Here is a 20,070-nt window from a genome sequence, read left to right as displayed (position 1 = left end):
CGCCTCTGATCCGCTCCGTGATGTTCTTTGCAGCCTGCCCAGCGTTGACTTAACGGAAGAAACCATTTCTTAACAGTGGGGGGAAACGATTTTATGAGCACGTGTATTAAAACTTTCATATAATAAAACTTTTTTTTTTCGAAATCGATCGGATCTTAAAGAATGTGTACATTACATTCAATCATGTAAGTGGTTAAAAACTGTCTTCTGGACACATGCACTGGCGAAACAATTCGGCGTGGATCCCCCCGTGAGTAGAGCGACAGAGGAACGTTCCATGCCCGTCTGCGTTGTGTGTGCGGGTTTCGGCGAGCGCGAGCTGGATGTGATTGTTTGCTGCTAGCTTTCGTCTTATTGTATATTTCTATATAAATACGTGCATTTATTATTTATCACAAAAATATATTAATAATCAAGAGATTTTCGTCGAGAAATTGTCATCATGTCGGTGGCTTTCGCGCCTCACAGACAACGCGGAAAGGGTGATATCACCCCCGCGGGGATACAGAAGGTAATAAAACGAGGCTAGCCTGCTAGCCTGCTGAGCTAATTAGCTTGCACTTTTCTCTACATTTTTGTCTAGATTTGTAAATATCCCTAAAAAAAGTTAATCCAATAACCGAGCTCGGGTGTGTAATTTTTATATTTTGTATCTGTTTCGAATAAACGGCGCTAGAACAGGGTTTTCCTTTCCCGCGGTGTTGAACACAGTTGAAGGCCCGCGCTGTATCCCGAATGAGTTTTTAGTGCACTAGTTAGGGCGGATAAACCGTTCTTTAGTGCCCTAGGTAGTGAGGCGGTTTAAAGGACTGAGCGCAATTTGAGACACAGCCTGCCTGGTCCTCAGTTGCGTGACTGAGTGTGGTTCGCTGGTGCCTTTGTTAGCTGGTGAAGATCACGACCAGCTTCATGGAGATGTTTTATTTTATTATTCAGTCTGTTTGATATTGTTTCGGTTCCTGGTTTAAACTCATTTTTTATTTTATTTTTTAGCCATTTTTGACTGAGGAGTTTGTGATTGTGAGGAGGAGGTTGAGATTGTGTGGAGATTTGTGGTGAGAAGCTTGAGATTGTGAGGAGGTTTGTGATGAGGAGGTTGAGATTGTGAGGGGGAGCTTGAGGTTGTGAGGGGAGCTTGAGATTGTGAGGAGGAGCTTGAGATTGTGAGGAGGAGGTTTGTGAGGAGGAGCTTGAGATTGTGAAGAGGTTTGTGATGAGGAGGTTAAGATTGTGAGGAGGAGGTTGAGATTGTGAGGGGAGCTTGAGATGAGGAGGAGGTTTGTGAGGAGGATCTTGAGATTGTGTTAAGGTTTGTGATGAGGAGGTTTGTGGTGAGAAGCTTGAGATTGTGAGGAGGAGGTTGAGATTGTGAGGAGGTTTGTGAGGAGGAGGTTGAGATGAGGAGGAGGTTTGTGAGGAGGAACTTGAGATTGTGTTGAGATTTGTGATGAGAAGCTTGAGATTGTGAGGGGGTTTGTGATGAGGAGGTTGAGATTGTGTGGAGGTTTCTGGAAAGGAGTTTGAGGTTTGTGATGAGGAGGTTGGTGAGAAGGTAGTGGGGTGAGGGACTTGAAATGGTGAAGACACTTGTGATGAGGTTGTGGTGGTGAGGATGGTTGTAATGGTTGAGGGTGAGGGACTTGAGGAGGTTGAGATGGTAAAGAGCTAGTGATCATAGGGGTTCGCCAGAGTGGATCATCTTTCTCCATACCACTCTGGTCCTCTTCATCTGCCTCTTTTAAACCAACTACAGTGGATCCTGAAAGTATTTACTTTTTTCCACATTTGGATATGTTACATCCTCATTCCAAAATGGATTAAATTCAATATTTTTCTAAAAATGTTGCAAACGTTACCCCATAATAACAGTGTGAAAGATGTGTGTGTGTAATCTCCTATAAATTATTACAAATAAAATCACATGTACATAAATAATCACAGCCTTCGCTCAATACGTTGTTGAAGCTTTGTCCTTTGGCACCAATTACAACCTCAAGTCTGTTTGAGTTTGGTGCTTCAAGCTTGGCACACATTTTAGGGCAGATTCTTCTGATCACTTTTGCAGAACCACTCCAGCTCCATCAGGTTGGATGGTGCACAGCCATTTTCAGATCTCTCCAGAGATGTTCAATCAGGTTCAAGTCTGGGCTCTGACTGGGCCACTGAAGGACATTCACAGAGTCGTCCCGTAGCCACGTCTTTGTTTTTATGCCTTACTGTAGGGAGGGTCGTTCTTCTGGAAGGTTTTACACTCTCCACAGAGTGACAATCGGGTTCTTGGTCACTTCCCTGACTAAGGCCCTTCTCCTCTGATCGCTAAGTTTGCCCGGGTGACTCTGCTCTAGGAAGAGTCCTGGTGGTTCCAAAATTCTTCCATTTACAGAGGATTGAGGCCACTGTGGTCATTAGGACCTTCGCTGAATTCCTTTTCAGTACTTGTTTGCTGTGACGAGGTGTAAGAAGTGCTTTGGAATAAAACTGGCTACCTTTCAGTAGAAAACAATAAATTATGTACCCAATTCAGGTAACAGACAGTGAAAATCACTGACCGACCCCCAAGATTTTGGCACATGATTGGTTTTGCTGAGAAGAAAGGACGATGTAAAGACCAACCACACCATGATTTATTTAAAAAAACAATTTTTTTTTTGACCCTTGACCCAACAAACAAATGAACAAACTTCTAACAAATTCGGACACACCTACCGGACAGCTTGTAAACATCTTTATTAACAGAAGACACACAACGTCCGTATCTGAGATATTTCCCAGAAAGATGCATAACGTTCAGGGTCGCAATAAAAGCCAGCATCAAGGAATCGCAAACCTTGAGGACGAGATAAAAAACAACAACGTATCGCCATGTACCGGATCACTGCAACCTCAAAAACATTGAACAGGACACGCATGCAATACAATCCGACGTCAGAATATAAAGTTGTTATGCGGTTACATAATCGCAATCAGCCGCGTATAAGACCAGCAAATCTTTCGACATCCCTAAAGCTTTAGTGTATATAAGCATCAGGGTTTTAGTCGTGAGGGGGCGACACGTGGATGAATAGCCCGTTTACGTGTACACTTCTTTGTCATTCCGATGGAAAGATTTGGTGGACTGTTCACACGAGATGCGTTAGTGTTTGAAAAGACAAGCTGAGCATCTCTAAGGAGCATCTTGAAATTGCTGGAATTTAGTGACCTGGAATGAAAACATAACTTTGGCATGAGTCGCTGGTCATTCGCACTTTTGTGCGGACTGGCAGTGGGATTTCTGGCTCCAGGAGAAGAGATCGCCAGAAATCCAGTTCCCCCAATTCTGCGTGTCGCGATTGTTGAAACCGCGTGTTGGCGAATCAATAATAATAAAAAAATGTTTGTGTATATCTTCTGCATGGAATGTTGATTGGCCGATACAAGATCTGATACAGATGCCAGGCGAAGGTGTTTGTCCGATAAAAACAAAAAAAATCAAAGCAGAGCCCCTGAATAAATCCACACCTTTTTGTCCTCCTGAGATTGAGAATTTCAGAGTGGAGGAGAATCACTCGTGCCTGTTTCGTGTCCTCTCTTTTCAGTTGCTGGATGAAAACAATCAGCTGATTCAGTGCATCATGGACTTCCAGAGCAAAGGGAAAACGGCGGAATGTTCACAGTAAGTACTTTTATCTCACAGGCACGTATATCTGATCCGAGCTCGTTAGTTTTGCTGTGTGTGTGTGTGTGTGTGTGTGTGTGTGTGTGTGTGTGTGTGAACGAGTTATGAAGTAAATGCAATTCGTTTCTGTTGTTAAGTGTTTTCGCGTATCTGTACTTTACCGAACTATTTCCATTTGGGAGACTTTTAAATTAACTTCAGTACATTTTAAAGTCAGATATCCTATGTTACTCAACTATAATTTACTAAAACGGTCGTTTCTTTTTATTTATGTGGAAAAAAAACACGCGGTCAAACACGCAGCAATCCACCAATCAGTGTAGAGCGGCGCTCTGTTTTAAACTTGTTTTGATTTTTTTTTTTTTACATAAACTGAGTGTATTTAACAGTCGTTTAAAAAGAATACTGATAAAAATGATAATAGGACCATTTTATTAATAGTATTAGTACATGGTTTGTGCACTTTGTCCTTTACTGCTAATTAGATTAGATTTACTTAAGAGTCTGATATGCACCTTTTTGTGAACGAGTCTTTACTGAAGAAGACACCGTACTAGAATGAGAGCTTTAACACACATTTGGGATTTAGAACGCAGCCGGAGAACCCGTCTGCACCTTCTGACCAATAAGAATCGAGACGTTTTCTTTTGTAATATGCTCATCCTGTTCTGCTTGTCCTATAGCTACCAGCAGATGCTCCACAGAAATTTGGTCTACTTAGCCACAATAGCAGACTCCAATCAGAACATGCAGTCTCTGCTCCCAGCCGTGAGTATTTTACTTATTTTATTTTTGCAAATAAATTACACCTGTTTGCATCTGTGTGGTCTAAACACTAAGATCTATAGCAGTGGGTGTCTGATGAGATCCATCATGCAGATGATACAGTGGATTCTAATCCGAATCGTAGTCGAAGACTACAGGTTCCGTATGAACCACCCTATATGGCCAAACGTTTGTTACAACCCAGATTTATTTCTCCCTTTTCCTGTTTTAATACCTTTTATCTCCTAATTGCACGATCAATCAGAGCAGTTCCTGGTGTTTTTGAAGCGAAGTGCTAAAAGATGAATAAGATGGAAAGCTGAATGATCGACCTGTGTTTAATGTTTGCGAATAGCGATACCGATTGCTACGTTGGACCGTGGTTCGCCGATAACCGGTTAATCAACCGATAGTTCAAAAAAAATAAAATAAAAATTTTACAGTTCTTGTACTGTACGACGCAACCCGAAAAAAATCAGTATCGGTTTTTGGAGATAGTTCCAGCATTCGATGATCGGTGCCACAGTAGCGAGAGAGTCGCAGTTTGATTACAGGACACAAGTTCTACCGAGCTTTTGTTATGAACTTAATTCAATTAACGTTACATACATTTATGACTGAAAATTGTATATCAAAATCTGATAGTTTGGTATTTAAAGTACACAAAAAAAACCATTGAAGATTAACAAAGTGCTGCACTTCACAGCCCCCTACACAGAACATGGGTATGTCAGGGGGAATGAATCAGAGCGGCGCACCCCCACAGACCCCCCATGGCCACAACATGCCGTCAGACGGCCCACCCTCTGGGCCACACATGCAGAACCAGATGAACGGCCAGATGCCCGGTAAGAGCAATACTGACACACATTACTATAACTGTGGTTTATCAGGCTGACCATATATGACATGCTCAACAACGACGAGTTAATAAGGTGCATGTTCTCGTTCCAGGACCAAACCACATGCCCATGCAGGGCCCAGGGCCCAACCAGCCTCCAAACATGCCAAGCGGCTCCATGAACATGCCTCCCAGCAGCCACGGCTCCATGGGTGCCTACAACCACGCCGTTCCCTCCTCCCAGGGCATGAGCAACCAGGGCCAGATAAACATGAGCCAGGGCCAGCCAATGGGCAGCTACGGTCCCAGACCCAGCATGAACATGCAGCCCAACCAAGGTAGCGCTCTGCTGCTGCTGCTGGTGATGAATGGCACTGCATGACCCAGACTGTCTTGTCTAATTATATAATGAATATAGTAATGTATACTAAGGGTGGACAAATCATCAATTCATTATCAGGGAGTAGTGTGTTGCCCCATCTAATGTAATTCTTGCCCTGGGGTTTAGACTGAAATGCTGCATCTAATTATACTTTTGGAGCATCTTCACATAAGAATGGATTCTCTGCTATGAGCTGCGGTGCTCTACTGCATTGATGAGTCGTTCCAACTCTTTAATGTGAACAAAGAGCGATTCGTTCATTTCCTACTGCATGAGCAAACAATGACAAAATCTCCGTCGGTTATGTGCAGGAGACAGAATTGAGTAGTTACCAATCGACTCTTCTGGTCCGAGTGTTGAAATTGCATTAAATCTGCAAGATTTTTTTCCCCATTTCCATTTAATTACAATTTTGTAAATTCCCAGTTTATTCCCGTTAATTCCAATGAAAAGTTTCCAGTCTTGGAAATTCCGCAACCCTACAAATTACCCAGGAAGCAGAATCGAGTAGTTCATGTCACAAGTCCTCTGGTCATTTGTCACGTGACTCCCATGCATGCCATGCAGTTATATATATATATATATATATATATATATATATATATATATATATACACACACACACATCTAAGTTATTGGAACTGCAGCCAACGTTTGTTTGCGTAGATGTTTTTTAGGTTGATCTGGTCTGATCTTCCCATCACTACCTTTTTGTCAGATTTATTTGAGCTCAGTCATGTGTTTTTCTCACAGTTTTTGTACTATAGTGCAGTTCTTGAATCAGATTTTTCTGAAGGCGTGCAGTAGGTAAGTATTTTTTTTTACTTAGTGTCACACAGCAAATCGTACGATCGTCGATGACGTGATAAGGCGGACAGGTTTTAGGAAGACAGTGTATGTAATGTAACTCATGTAGGAGTCTCAGTTGTAAGATGTATACACTTTCTGTTTTCAGGTTAAATGACTACAGGCTGCACTTTATCGAGTTGCCGCTTCAGCATGAGGCGTTTTGTCTCTCAAATCTTCCACAGCATTCAATTAGAATTATATCTTATATATCAATAACACACTATTGACTATTAAGATCCTCCTCCCATTGATATAAAGAAAAAAAAACCTAATAGTCGTGTATATATATAATATGGCCATAAAGTAAAATAGCGTTTATTTTTAAAAAGAAAATCTAAATGTTAAACTATATTTCGTTCTTTATTACTGAAATATTCCTGTCCTTGTGTCTGTGTGCAAATTTAATAGCCTGAATATATATATTTATATTTATATTATATCTGATTTGGCTGTAATTGAGAAAGGGAATTGCTCATGCATTTTAATATCCTGGACCTCGTTACTGATTTGATAATGGAACTCTGATGGGCTTTTATTCATTTGCTCGATGATTCGAAGCACTTAGACGTCTAATGTGCACGTGGTCTTTCTGTTTTTTTTTATTTTATGTCTGTGAGTAAAAAAAAAATAAAAAATTAATTGCTTAAAGGCACCCAAACATTACGTTTGTTTTTAGGTCCCATGATGCACCAGCAGCCTCCTTCGCAGCAGTACAACATACCCCCTGGTGGTGGTGGACAGCATTACCAGGGACAGCAGAACCCTATGGGCATGATGGGCCAGGGCAACCATGTGATGGGGCAGAGGCCCATGCCTCCTTACAGACCACCTCAGCAAGGTTCAGCTTCTTTACTTACTGTCTAAACGACTACTAAATATTTTTTTAATTATCTGCATTTTTTTTAGAGCACTTTAAAATAATAATTGGAGCTGAAACTCTAAATTAGAAAAACAGTGGTGAAAACATCAGTTACTGTAGCAAAAGCCAAATGTGGAAAAAAATACCTGTTTTTGGAACTGGAAGTATTTGCATAAGCACAATTTTCCTTTATGTTTATATTATAAATATTTGAATCTTGGTTGCTTTTGAAGAGGACAATGAACAATTATTTCGATAATCGATGAATCAAATTACTACTACTATTATTTTTAAATCGATTAATTAGACTAGTATTATTTATTAATTGAGTAATCAGACTAGTAGTATTTATTCATGGAATCATACTGATTATTATTATTAACAGTACGATTAATCGATTAGAAATAATCACGATATTTCGTAATCGATTCATCCGACTATTATTATTTTTTTATCATTAATTGGGTACATTATATATATATATATATATATGTGTGTGTGTGTGTGTGTGTGTGTGTGTGTGTGTGTATATGTAGGCTTAATATAACCATATAGAACCCTAATTCATGGTAATTATGCATAAAAGTGTATATAAGCCACATATTGAGTTGAACTATCTTTAATTTAGACATTTTAAAGCTTATAAATGGCTGCGTGTTGAGAAGTGTATGAAGGATTTCTCCTTTGAACAAACTCATGTGTACATTTAATAATAATGTACAGGCCCTCTGGCCTGCTGAAAGGTTGTAAAATTAAATATGTTCTTTCATAAAAACAAAGTGCATTCAGAACAAGTGCAACTGCTTAAAGATACAAAACAACACTATCACTGGGAAACTTCCTGCCTTTTCAAAAACGTCCGCCACAGACGGAGTGCGCGTGCTCGGAGGGGTTTTGCTTTTCTGTGCCGCGTTCCTCTCATATTCATCATAGCGATCGGGATGTTTGGATTTCAGCTGATAAATTAAACCCGAAGTGGAGAAAGTCTTTGCAGTCGAAATTTCGGCATTACGTGTTTTGTAAATCGCTATCCGTGGGTCTTTCTCAGATATACTGAAACACGTCCACACCGCAGACATGTTGTTTTAGACAAGCACGTGCAGACCGCAGTTTCTGTTTGCGTCATCACAACAAACAGTTTCGAAAAAATGCACTTTTGGGCCATTTTCGACCGAAAATTTTCGGTGGCCGAATATTCTGTGCATCCTTAGTGCAAGGTGTAAATTGTATAAATCAAAATTTGTATCGTTTTTATGATAAATGCAAATGGCACGTTGACAGCCATGCTTTAATTAAATACAGAAACATTTTGTTTAGTTGTGCAGATGTAAGCATCTAGAATATAATGAATTGAATTTGTATAATAGTTAAACGATGTGTATAAATTTAATTTACAAATGTCGAAAACAAGCATTTGAGCGTAGTTAAGCCACAGTAAATTGCCTTTGAAAACAGATGCTATAAAAAGAGAATGGAACAGATTAAAAAGAAAGGATTGCATTACCAAAAAATTATTGCATTCTATTAATAAGATGCGCACACACACACACACACACACACACACACACACACACACACACACAGCTTAGGGCCCTGATTAAAATTTCATTCAGGTGTTTATTAATTGAGGAAATTGTATAAATTCAATGTATAAGGAAATCAAAAACAATAAAAAAAAAAAAACAGTATTATAAAACCCGGCTGCATATTTTTCACATCTGCCTGAAAGCACATGCGATAAAGATTTGTGTGTGGGGTGTTTTTTTTTGTTTTGTTTTTGTTTTCAGGGCCCCCGCAGCAGTACCCAGGCCAGGAGGACTACTATGGAGAGCAGTACAGTCATGGAGGCCAGGGGGCACCTGAGGGTAAGAGAATCTTACTGTCTGTTTTCTCTAACTAAAGCAGGCATTCCTTCCTGAAGCGCATTATTACTGGCAGTCTGAAATGTATCTCATAAAATACCTCCTGGACTTGTTTTTTTGTTTGTTTGTGGTCAATAGAAGAAGGATCTCGGTGTGTTCAGATGAAAATGCCTAAGTTCATTACACTGTAGCGTTAAACACGTTGTATTCCACACGCTGTCACTTACACTGCACACGCTTATGTTGCTAAACAGATGTGCTGCTTAACATCATGGCTTGTGGAGTTTCCGGTGTGACACTGTAATTGCAGACTTGGAATTTAAGGACTAATGATGTGAGTGCGCCATCTGGTGGTCGTTCAGCTTAGAACCATGTGTAATGTGACAGAACACGTGTTGTTAATACGCTGAAATAAAACGAGAATCCAACAGTGGCTTATTAATTTTTTCTTCATTTTATAATGTATGGCAGTAGTTTTCTTCTCTTTTTTTGCTCACATTAATTATGGTGTAAATTATATATACACTATATTGCCAAAGGTGTTCACTCACCTATCCAAATCATTGGATTCAGGTGTTCCAATCACTTCCATGGTTACAGGTGTGTAAAATAAAGAACGTGGGCATGCAGACCGCTTCTACAGGCATTTGTAAAAGTTTGGTGTGGAAGAACTTGACTGGCCTGCACAGAGTCCTGACCTCAACCTGATAGTACACTTTTGGGATGAATTTGAACAGACACTGCGATCCAGGTCTTCTCGTCCAACATCAGAGTCTGACCTCCCAAATGCGCTTTTAGAAGAACGGTCAAAAATTCCTATTAACACGCTCCTAAACCTTGTGGAAAGTCTTCCCAGAAGATTTGAATCTGTTCCAGCTGCGAAGGGTGGACCAACATCAGATTCAACCCTATTGATTAAGAATCGGATGTTACTCAAGTTTGCATGTGAAGGCAGACAAGCGAATACTTTTGGCAATATAGTGTATGTATGTATAGTCTTTATATACATCTTTTGTGTATGTGTAGGAAATTCGCAGTACGGTCAGCAGCAGGAAGCCTATCAACAAGGCCCCCCTCAGCCACAGGGCTACCCGGCACAGCAGCAGTACCCAGCACAGCAGGGCTACCCGGGCCAGCAACAGGGCTACGGTGAGCTTCACAGACAAGAGAGATTCATTCTAGAAGCGAATACTTCCCCCAATTTTTTTTTTTTTCAAACACTCAGTCCATGCAGGAATGGATCCATGCATCAGCTCCATGTCTATCCACATTTATGCTAGTCTAATTGTATTAACTTACCATCATCTTAGCATCGATTTGAGCTTTCTGTCATGATTTGTGTCACTTATACACCGTACAATGAAATTCCAAATATTGAAGGTCAAATCGCTCCATACGCGAGGCTTCTTATTAGAGGTCAACTGATTAATCTGCACTGATAGTGTATTGTGGCAAAAATCCATACCGATAGTTTTTCCGGCTTGCATCCAATCCTATTAATGGTGCGGCTGAGAAAGGTCCGCTGTCGTTACGAGAGCGGCCTCTAGAGGCGACTCGCTGACTTCACGTGCTGTTTGTTTTTACACAAGACTGCACGCTGCATGGGGAGCTCTTTATATTTCTGATTTATAATTTAGTAATTATATAACTATATGTACTTGGTAATATTATATATTACCAATATATTTCTTTAGCGCATAATTTACATTTTTTCTTAGTATAGTGATATTATAGTTTTTATCCAGTATCGGTTGATTGATTATCGGGGAGTACGATCCAACCTACTGCCGTGGCCATGAGTTTTAAGAATGACACAAATATTCATTCTGCTGTTTCAGCGTTTTCAGATCCTTTTGTTAAATGTTACTATGATATACTGAAGTATAATTACAAGTGTCAACGTGTCAGGGATTTTGTTTGAGGATTGACCACAAGTTCTCAAAGGGATTAAGGGTCTGAGGAGTTTCCTGACCATGGACCCAAAATTTCCTTGTTTAGTTCCCCAAGCCACTCCGTTGCTTTTCTGACATCGATGCCGGAAACGGCAACAAGAGCACCTAGAGCAGGGTTTGTCATAATCAGAACACCCAGTTCACAGAAGGAGAAAGGACACGAAAAAAAAAGCCCTTGTGGCTTTTGCAAATTATTGACTAGTGTTCACACCAGACTTGATTTAAAATTAGATGAATGATCTGCTGACATTCTCTGGGGGATTTGTGCTAAATTTCTCGGCTTACTGTTTTTTTTTTTTTTTTCCTGGTCAGGCTTGTTGACACCTCTGGATATATCATTGTGAATAACTTTACGTGCTAATTCACGTGTTTGCGTGGCGTGTAGACGAGAGAGAACGGTGACCAGTTTATGGTTCAAAGCCGAGTGCAAGCGGGAACGCTTCGTCCTTCCCCTCTCCCCCTCCTCACATCCTGTCAGCTCATCTCTCCTGCTCGTTCTGGCTGGGCTGGAGGCTTCTTACGTCTTAATAATGAGCTGCTGGAGAATCTCACACACACACACACACACACACACGTTCGCACACGCACCGCAAAGCTGCGGGCACCATCTGGAAGACGCTCTTCCAAGCGCCCACAAGGTTAAGATGGGCCAGTGCACCTAATGATCCTGCGTGGGCTCGTTTCGAGCGAGCAGAACCCGAGCGAGCGCAGCACGCTGCATAATGGCCGAGCGCTCGGCCAGCCCACGTCACTCTTAATGAGCCTGGGTTTTTTTAAATCGAGCTTTATGGACTCCTTGATGTCGGGCCACATTAGCAGGGCAGCGCACTTCTCGTGGGTCCGCCACCATCATTATATGCAGCCGGCCTTCATCCTACTCCTCTTCCTCCGAGCCGGTCCGCCGATTGATTCGCTCTGCCGCAGCGTCGCGTTTGATTCACGCTCGACCCAAACGCTGACTTCGGCAAAACAATTACGGCCTGGAGAGATGCGTCAGAGTCCCTGAAGCGCAGCCGCTACTATTTAATAAGCAAGAGTGAGTTTGTATTGGCAGTCGGGGATCTGGCAGCACACTGACTTTTCTCGTGCTACTTCTCATGTAGGTCCTTCTCAAGGTGGTCCTGGACAGTACCCCAATTACCCACAAGGCCAAGGGCAGCAGTATGCGGCGTATAGACCACCTCAGCCTGGACCTCCACAAGGCCAACCACAGCGCCCGTACGGTTATGACCAGGTAAGTCAGCAACAGAGAAATGAAACAAAAGGAAGTCTTTAATGATGTCAGGAAGTCTGTGTTCAGAATAAATGCTCAGTTAGAAAGCAGGAATCTGTTTTATTGTTATTTTGCTGCCTTCAAACCCAAGGCACTATATATATCTTTTTCTTTTTCTAAACTGGAACAGAGTAAATGAGTGGATTTCTGATGCGGTTCTAGACTGGGCTAAATTGGGTTCTTTTGCTAAATAAACGAATAAATACGAAGAAAAAAAAAGGGTGCATGTGAATCACAAAGCCAGTGACATATTTTAAGTCACTGTGCCCAGTGACAGCTCATGAGCTGGTCCTCTTGTGGCCTCTGTTATTCCTGTGTTTCTCTGTGGCCCTTGGTTTCGAGGGGCCACTCTGTTCCTTTCATATCTCTATGTTTGAACATTCAGGGGCACATGAGGAAATAACGGACCGAGTATTTCAACCCCTGACTAGATGTTTAAGAAGCAAAGGTAACTTCTGCCGTGAAGCGTTTGTCAGATCCAGACATTTTTTATTTATTTATTTATTTTAAACTCCTAGCCTTTTGTTTTATCCCCCAACCCCCCACCTCCAGTCTTTTTTTTTTTTTTTTTTCCTGTTATCTTCATTTTCTTGAAATTTTTTTTTTTTTTTTTTTTTGGTCTTGTATTTTACATTGGTTTGTAATCAGGGGTCGAAATAATCCTCAGGTCCTTCGTTTAAACAGAGGGAAACAAAAAAGAACCCAAGAAACTGTGAATTTTATTAATGATGAATATTTTACTCAGTGAAACACTTGCATCCATTTTTATTTTATTCTCTCTCTCCCCCCATATATGGAGTTGTTGATTGTTATTAATACCCTAATGGATACTTGTCAACCCCTTTTTAGAAATATACATGTAAAATACTAAAAAGAAAACACAAAATGGCCAAACGTTACTCTTCATAACATGTCTTGTCTTTCAGTCACTTTTATTCCTTTTCTCTCAAACTGTTTATGTAAATGACACAATGCGTCACCGTTCCAACTTCTCACGAGTTCTTTCCTCAGTGAACGCTGATTCTAAAATCCGTGGCTGTTTTAGAGCAGCGAGATGTAAGTCGAAGGATCTCGCTGTAGTAAACGATTTCTTCACTCAGGAGCTCTTTTCATTAAGGACGCCGAACCTCGTTGAGCTCGTGCAGTTTCACAGTTAGTCAGCGTGTAGATTATGACAGTTATTACACCGAACTGTGCTACAGACTTTTCACTGTTGAATTTTATAAACCGTTGTTTCAACCCAACATAAATAATTGGTATTTTGGTGCATTGTTTTTCTAATTTGTTGATTTGTTTGATAGGTTGCGTATATCCGTCTGATCAGCGTATTCGTATTAGCAAGTCGCTCGTTCTGCTTGTACAGAGCCTGTGAGAAAAGTTTGGAAGCACCTAGTCTTTTCCTGCATCTTCCTTTCGGTAATATGCGACAGATTAAGTCATCATTATGAAGACTGTCCTGAAGGTCTTAATTCACTGAAAACTCCTCCCTTTGCACTCTCTTGGCATCAGGACAATTGGTTTCTCCAAAATGCTTTGCCGCTTGATGTTCCTCACTGGTTGGAGATTTCTTGTGAATCCAGTTCATCCCAGAGCAGTTTAATAGGATTAGTGTGCGGTGACTGGGCAGACCGTTCCATAATAGATATCTCACTCCAGATGACTTTTTTGCTCTCTAAACAACGCTTGGATTTGTTTCCAAAGGAAGTATATAAGGGTAGCCATGTTGGTTTTCCCTTCTCCCAGAATGAGTCTGCATCATTCCCTGCTCCTAAACAATCCCAAACCGTTCACCCCATGTTTTTACACTGCGCGTGAGGCAGTCTGCTAACGTCTTGTCTCCAGTTCTCCGTCCCCCGTGAGCTGAGTGTCACATTTGGACCCATTCTTCCAGGCATTCTCGCCATCCAATCTTCATCCAATTAGTAGTGGTTTTGTATGTTACCTAGTTTGTTTGATGCGTCTCAAAAAAATCGATCAGGTATTCCAAACTTTTGACATAGTTTAGGTTCACTGTAGGTTCATTTTTATTTGTAAGTCTCTATACACAGTTAACGCGAGGCCTAAAATATTCTACTCAAGTACAGTAACTTCAATAACATTCTACTTTAGTGAAATCAAAGAGTCGAGTGTAGATCAAAAAGGACATGAAGATATAAATCTTAAACTAGTTGTTTTTAATCGAAGGGGCAAAATAGTGTGATGACAAAAAATGATAAAATTTTTAAATATGTCTTCTGATATAACTGGTTTTTGCTCAGTAACTGAAGTATAATACTTCAAACAAAACATACTTAAGCAAAAATGACTGATTTAATAAAAAAGCTACTCAATTACGGTCACGTGTAAATGTTAATTCGGTACTTCCCACCTCTGAGTATGACAGTCAGTTTTTTTCCCTTCCAGTTTTGAAATGTAAACCTGTACATATTGGGGAACTAAAGAAACAGCGCAGCAGGATTGGTCCGAGGAAGCGTTCTAGTTGATTGGATTTGTCCCGCATTTACATTATTCTCAAACTGCATTGAGAACATCTCAGTGTTGAATAGATTACAGTGTATAGATATTAAGGATAATCTCAGTTTTAGTAGTCAGTATGTCAGAAGTGCTTTCTTCATAATATTTTTTTCCTTTAGGTGTCACTGTGTCCCACTGTCCTACTGTAAAACGGAGATTTCTTTTTTTTTTTTCCTCGACAAGTTTTTTTTTCTGTCCTGTTGTGATCCATGACACAGTAACATCTCGAGCCCTAAATTGGAGGCAACACACTCTCAGGAGATGCCACCAGACAAGGCCAATCAGTGCACGGATTCTCGCACGTGTAAAGACGCACGCACAGTTGTAATGCTAAAAATGCCAGTGTTTTATTAACAGCCAGCATGAAGCCTCTTGAAGCAGCCGAGGGTGAGGAAAAAAAGGCGGCGAAGTCAAAAGCTCACCTTCTTACTTTTTTGTGTTTGTTTGTCCTCATCCTCAGGGTCAATACGGCAACTACCAGCAGTAAGCGAGAGACGCTTTTCCTTCCTGTTAGAGCGTCCGCGTGGCGTCTTTCCGGACCTGTGGAAGGGCTACGGCTCTCTGAGACTCCCACTCCCCACCCCCTTTTTTTTTTTTTTTTTAATTATGAAGAGATGAATCCCTCCTCTCTCTCCCTCCCCCCCCCCCTCTCTCTCTCTTTCTCTCACTCTCAAACTCGCACACATGCAGAAAATCTTTTGATCCTTTTTTTTTTTTATTATTTTTTATTATTATATATATTTTTCCCCTCCCCCCTTTTTCCCCCAGATGCCGGATGAAACTTCCACGAAACTTCAAACTTCAATGCCAAGCTCTGAACCTCAATCTCCAAATGACACTTTTGGTCACTTCACAAAACCCCCTGTATTTTGTTTTTATTTCATAGCCATTCTGAAAGCAACAATGCCTTAAAGGGAAATCAAAAGAAAATCAGAGCGGCCTTATTTAATTTCCAACAAAAACAAAAAAAAAAACACGGAGGGGGATTCGGATATCCTGCAGCACGGACTCGTCTTCCTTGCCGCAGTATGTTAGCAAACCATCTCTTCAGTCGATTGCGTGAAAAGTTTCTCCAGCCGAAAGCAATAACCCGGGAGGGGGGGCGAGTGAGGAAGGGGGGGCTCAGAGAGATGATCTTGCACAGGGAATATTCTTCTTACATGTCAAGGTCAAAATTGTATAATGTACAAATGTATTTTATGCTTTCTAGATAGAGCTTACTTTGTACTGAGGATTTGGAAACTTTAGCTCTAAATATTGTACTTTTTTTTTTTTTCTTTTTGTTTTTGCTGAATGTCTTTATTAGGTGGTGTTGTTTTTTTGTTTTCTTTTTTCTTTTTTTTTCTTTTTAGTTTTTTATATAATAATTGTTGTCCCTTCTTTCTCTAGTGTAATGTCTTTGGTTCCTCCCAGCCACACTGAACCTTGATTAAACCCATCTGCTACTCTGGTGGTTCACGTGTTAATTGTCCACAAGGGAGCACTTCATATTTAAGTGCGGCGACTCCACCGTACACTAAGGAGGGGAAAAAAAAAAAAACCCGCCCCAGGAGTGGACAGTCGGGATTCGCATTCAAATTAGGTGTCGTAGAACAGGAGGAAAAAGTTCAACAACATATTGTAGAATTCACTCATACAGCTCCGGAATGATCAGGAAAGCTTTGTCTTGATGAATTTGATAGATATAGTTGAGTATATTAGAATTGATGGATTCATTGAGATACAGGTTTAAATAATAATGTAATGATATATATATATATATATATATATATATATATATATATATATATATATATATATATATATATATATATATAAAATTTCGCATCCAGCTTCCGAAACTGCTCTGAACAGCATTTCCGTATGAAGATTAGGGAACGCATGTTTCAAATTTGTGAATGATCAGTGACTCTGATGGTGGTTCCTGCATATTCTGGTCCTCTGAACTTTTTGTTGTTTTCCCTGTGAATTTTTGTTGAGCAGGCTGAAAATGTGAATTAATTTTTTTTTTTTTTTTTGATAAAAGCTACAACCATGTCTTTATTTTAAAACATATAGAAAAGCGTCTTTTTTTTTTTGTGTATGCCTTTAACATGGTACTGGTTGTAGCTTTTCAGTAGTAATTTTTCTCATTTACTCCTATTGTGTACTTCTGAGCATGTACTATGATGAAGTATGAAGCCAGCACAGTCATCACAGGTACTTGAACCTGTGTGTGGTGTTCTTTTTGTTTCCTTTAGTTTTTCCCCTGTTGTTTTCGGAAGAACGGGCATTCGAGTTTCAGAATGTACATCTGTGCCGAAGAGGAATAATCATTTGGTGCTCGGGATCATGATGCAACTCAAATGTGCCATGACTGTCTCTTTTTCCATGACAATGTAAAGTTGTACATCATTGTAACTGAACAAAATGGCGGAAATAAATTATTGTAATACAGGTTTGATTCGTATATGTCGTCTTTTTTTTTTTTTGGGGTGCTAAATACCATAGGCATTCTGGAGGTCTGGAATAGGGTTTCATTTTTATTTATATATATATATATATATATATATATATATGTTTGCAGACTGCAAACTTTATTAAATGGAAATCTAAAGAGTTGTAACTAAAACCATAAGTGTGGAACATATTATATATATTTTTTTATATCCACTTCAAAGAGCATTTTCGAAAAAGAAAAAAACACAGTCTCGGTGTGGACAGAAGGCCAAAACGGAGAGAAAAAAAAAATTAGAAACCGCATTAGTGTGGACATTTCTTAAAGAAAATTTTGTTAATGACTTAATAACATTAGTTCTGTTTTGTAGTTTCTTGGTGAATTGCAGGATTTGAAGGGTTTACGGATTTTATTTATAAATGATTCACATTTTTCCATAATTTTAGAATTAGTGTTAATAAAATGCTGGGTGTTAAAGGTGATTTGGTGTTGATTCAACAATTATTGGGTAATATATGATGAACGTCTGAGATTGTAATATATTTAGGAACACAAAGGGAACCCTTAATTGTGAGAATATAGAGCACTTCATTCAAGCGAGCACTGAGCACTCGGATACATACGCTGTTCCTTTTCGCAGTGTATAAATATCCTGAGCGTCGAGCCCAGCACGAGGAGTATGTTGCTCTACACAGAAGCGAGATGATGAATACATCACATAATCCATGGGGTATAATGCGTTCCTCATCCTAAACCATTTCCTTCGAATTGAGATCAGCTGTTCTGCGGTGACTCCAGAGCTTCTAATGGGTCTTGATGGAAATTAGAAATGGACATTTCAGGATGACAAGGAGCCTCTTTGTTAATGGGCCGAGATCGAGATGACTTTCTGCCAGGGAGACGTCGGTGAGCGATCCTGAAATAGGTGCCAAGATCAAGGTGTCCTCCACCCTGAAGTGCAGGTACAATATGGTGTCATCAAAAACTCATCCTGCCTCCATGAGCGAAATTAAATGAAAGTCAAATGCCCTCCTGTGTGTCTGGTGGTTTGGCTTTTCGCGGTTTCTTTTCTCGACTACGGAAATTTCTGATACTGAAGCAGGTTTCTCTAGCTGAGGCTCCTCTCTGGATTTCTCCCCTCTCCCAAAAGCACTTTCTTTAAAAATGACTAGAATTCAGCCACAGATACGTAGTGTACACACGTTTTTTTTTAAGTCACGGTTCAACTGATTTCAGTACAGTTAGAGGGAACAAATGCAAAAAAAACTAAAATTTGCTTTTTAGTTAAAACCGCCGCCCAAAATGCTTTGGCCCAGGTTCGATCCCCGGTCAGGGAACCAACCCCAGCCACTCTTAGTGCCGGTCCCAAGCCCGGATAAATGGGGAGGGTTGCGTTAGGAAGGGCATCCAGCGTAAAAAACATGCCAAATCGAACATGCGGATGGTCCGCTGTGGCGACCCCTGATGGGAGAAGCCGAAAGAAAGTTTCATATAAATAGTTTAAGCCGTAAGCATCATCCTCCCGCACTCTTTAAACACACACAGAAAACATTAGAATTTTGTGTAAATTCGTAGAAATAGCACAAGTTTTGATGTCAAAAAAGGGGCCGAGTTAAAGATACACGTCACTGCATTCTTTATTTTCGTTGGCTTAATCCGGTGACGCATGTCTTCAGCTCCAATAAATAAATAAGTGGAATCGTTATTGTAATGCTTCTTCTTTCTTCTGATGAACTGAAATCGGATCATTTGCGAAACAAAATAGTTTTGTGCGAAAATTTAAATTTGCGATAAAGATTCGAACCGCGATAAATCGAGGGAGGACTGTAATATTAACATTTGTGATCAACAGTTTGTTAAAACAATTTTAAATAAAATGCCTGCTTGGTTAAATAATATATAAAATGTATTTTTATTTTTAAAATGTATTTAAAATTTTTATAAAAATAAAATAGAATAAATCAAATAAATGCAATAAACGTTTTATATCGATTAAATTAAGTCTTCGATTGAATTAGTACCAATTCAATTGATTAAATAAAATGTATTCAATTTGGAATATGAATTAGTTTAGGTTTGCCAGTCCCCATTTGGGCAATGCAGATGTGTGTTTATAAGTGTGTGTGTGTGTGTTACATTTAATCTTTCATTTTCTAAATATATATTTTAATAACTGTTCCACTTATTTCAGCATACTTAAACAAATATCTTCATTCTTTCCATCCTTCATTTATTCCCTCCCTCGATATGTGGAATCATCAGGATTTACTGCTTTTACAAGAAATTTTCGAAACAACATAAAAACGCAAAAGAATCCATATCGTTAGCATCGGTGATGGAAAAGGAAGTGGCGACGAGTTTTACAACGCACTACAAATCGAATTTCCAGTACGGAGTGAGTAGCCACAGTGGCGCTGTGCTAACTCTATTTCCTTTTTTTCATACAGATGTGCACCGAGCCGAAAGCCGTTACACCCCTAATACATGGTGTAGATAATAAAACGAACTGCTTAGGCGACATGGCCTTTCAGACAGCCGTTTCATTTTTAGCAGAGCTGTACAATGTGAAGATGAGGTGTGTACACAAGTGGCGGAGAGGGCAAGCTAGCCGGCCTGGCAGTTTAAATAGAGAAGTCAGTTGTTTGTGGTGTTAGAGAGAGAGAGAGAATGGCTTGACGAAG

At 40.0% G+C, this 20,070-nt stretch overlaps 1 protein-coding gene across 4 annotated transcripts; it reads left to right on the top strand.

Annotated features, from left to right (window-relative positions):
* Positions 1–289: 289 nt before the first annotated feature.
* ss18 (SS18 subunit of BAF chromatin remodeling complex) lies at positions 290–17,388 on the top strand. 4 transcript variants are annotated; one of them, XM_046852470.1, is made up of 11 exons: positions 290–511; positions 3,576–3,652; positions 4,339–4,423; positions 5,127–5,268; positions 5,375–5,599; positions 7,169–7,330; positions 9,139–9,216; positions 10,240–10,362; positions 12,269–12,399; positions 12,824–12,886; positions 17,193–17,388. In XM_046852470.1, the coding sequence occupies exons 1-10, from the start codon at positions 443–445 to the stop codon at positions 12,839–12,841; spliced, it is 1,110 nt and encodes a 369-aa protein (XP_046708426.1). In that variant the 5' UTR covers positions 290–442; the 3' UTR covers positions 12,842–12,886; positions 17,193–17,388. The 4 variants fall into 4 exon arrangements, with proteins under 4 accessions (XP_046708426.1, XP_046708425.1, XP_046708423.1 ...); XM_046852469.1 differs by having other exon boundaries at positions 15,413–17,388; XM_046852467.1 differs by lacking the exon at positions 12,824–12,886.
* The last annotated feature ends 2,682 nt before the right edge of the window (positions 17,389–20,070 follow it).

Source organism: Silurus meridionalis, chromosome 6 (genome assembly GCF_014805685.1).
Source record: "Silurus meridionalis isolate SWU-2019-XX chromosome 6, ASM1480568v1, whole genome shotgun sequence".
Lineage (NCBI taxonomy): Eukaryota > Metazoa > Chordata > Actinopteri > Siluriformes > Siluridae > Silurus > Silurus meridionalis.
The sequence above is the reverse complement of the archived record's forward strand: the minus strand, read 5'-3'. Positions and strand labels throughout refer to the sequence as shown.

Excerpts from the sequence above, each read along its gene's own strand:
- ss18 (XM_046852467.1), top strand. The coding sequence starts at position 443 with ATGTCGGTGGCTTTCGCGCCTCACAGACAACGCGGAAAGGGTGATATC. Across the intron at positions 512-3,575 it reads CCCCCGCGGGGATACAGAAG|TTGCTGGATGAAAACAATCA; the intron begins GTAATAAAACGA and ends CTCTCTTTTCAG. Across the intron at positions 9,217-10,239 it reads AGGCCAGGGGGCACCTGAGG|GAAATTCGCAGTACGGTCAG; the intron begins GTAAGAGAATCT and ends GTGTATGTGTAG.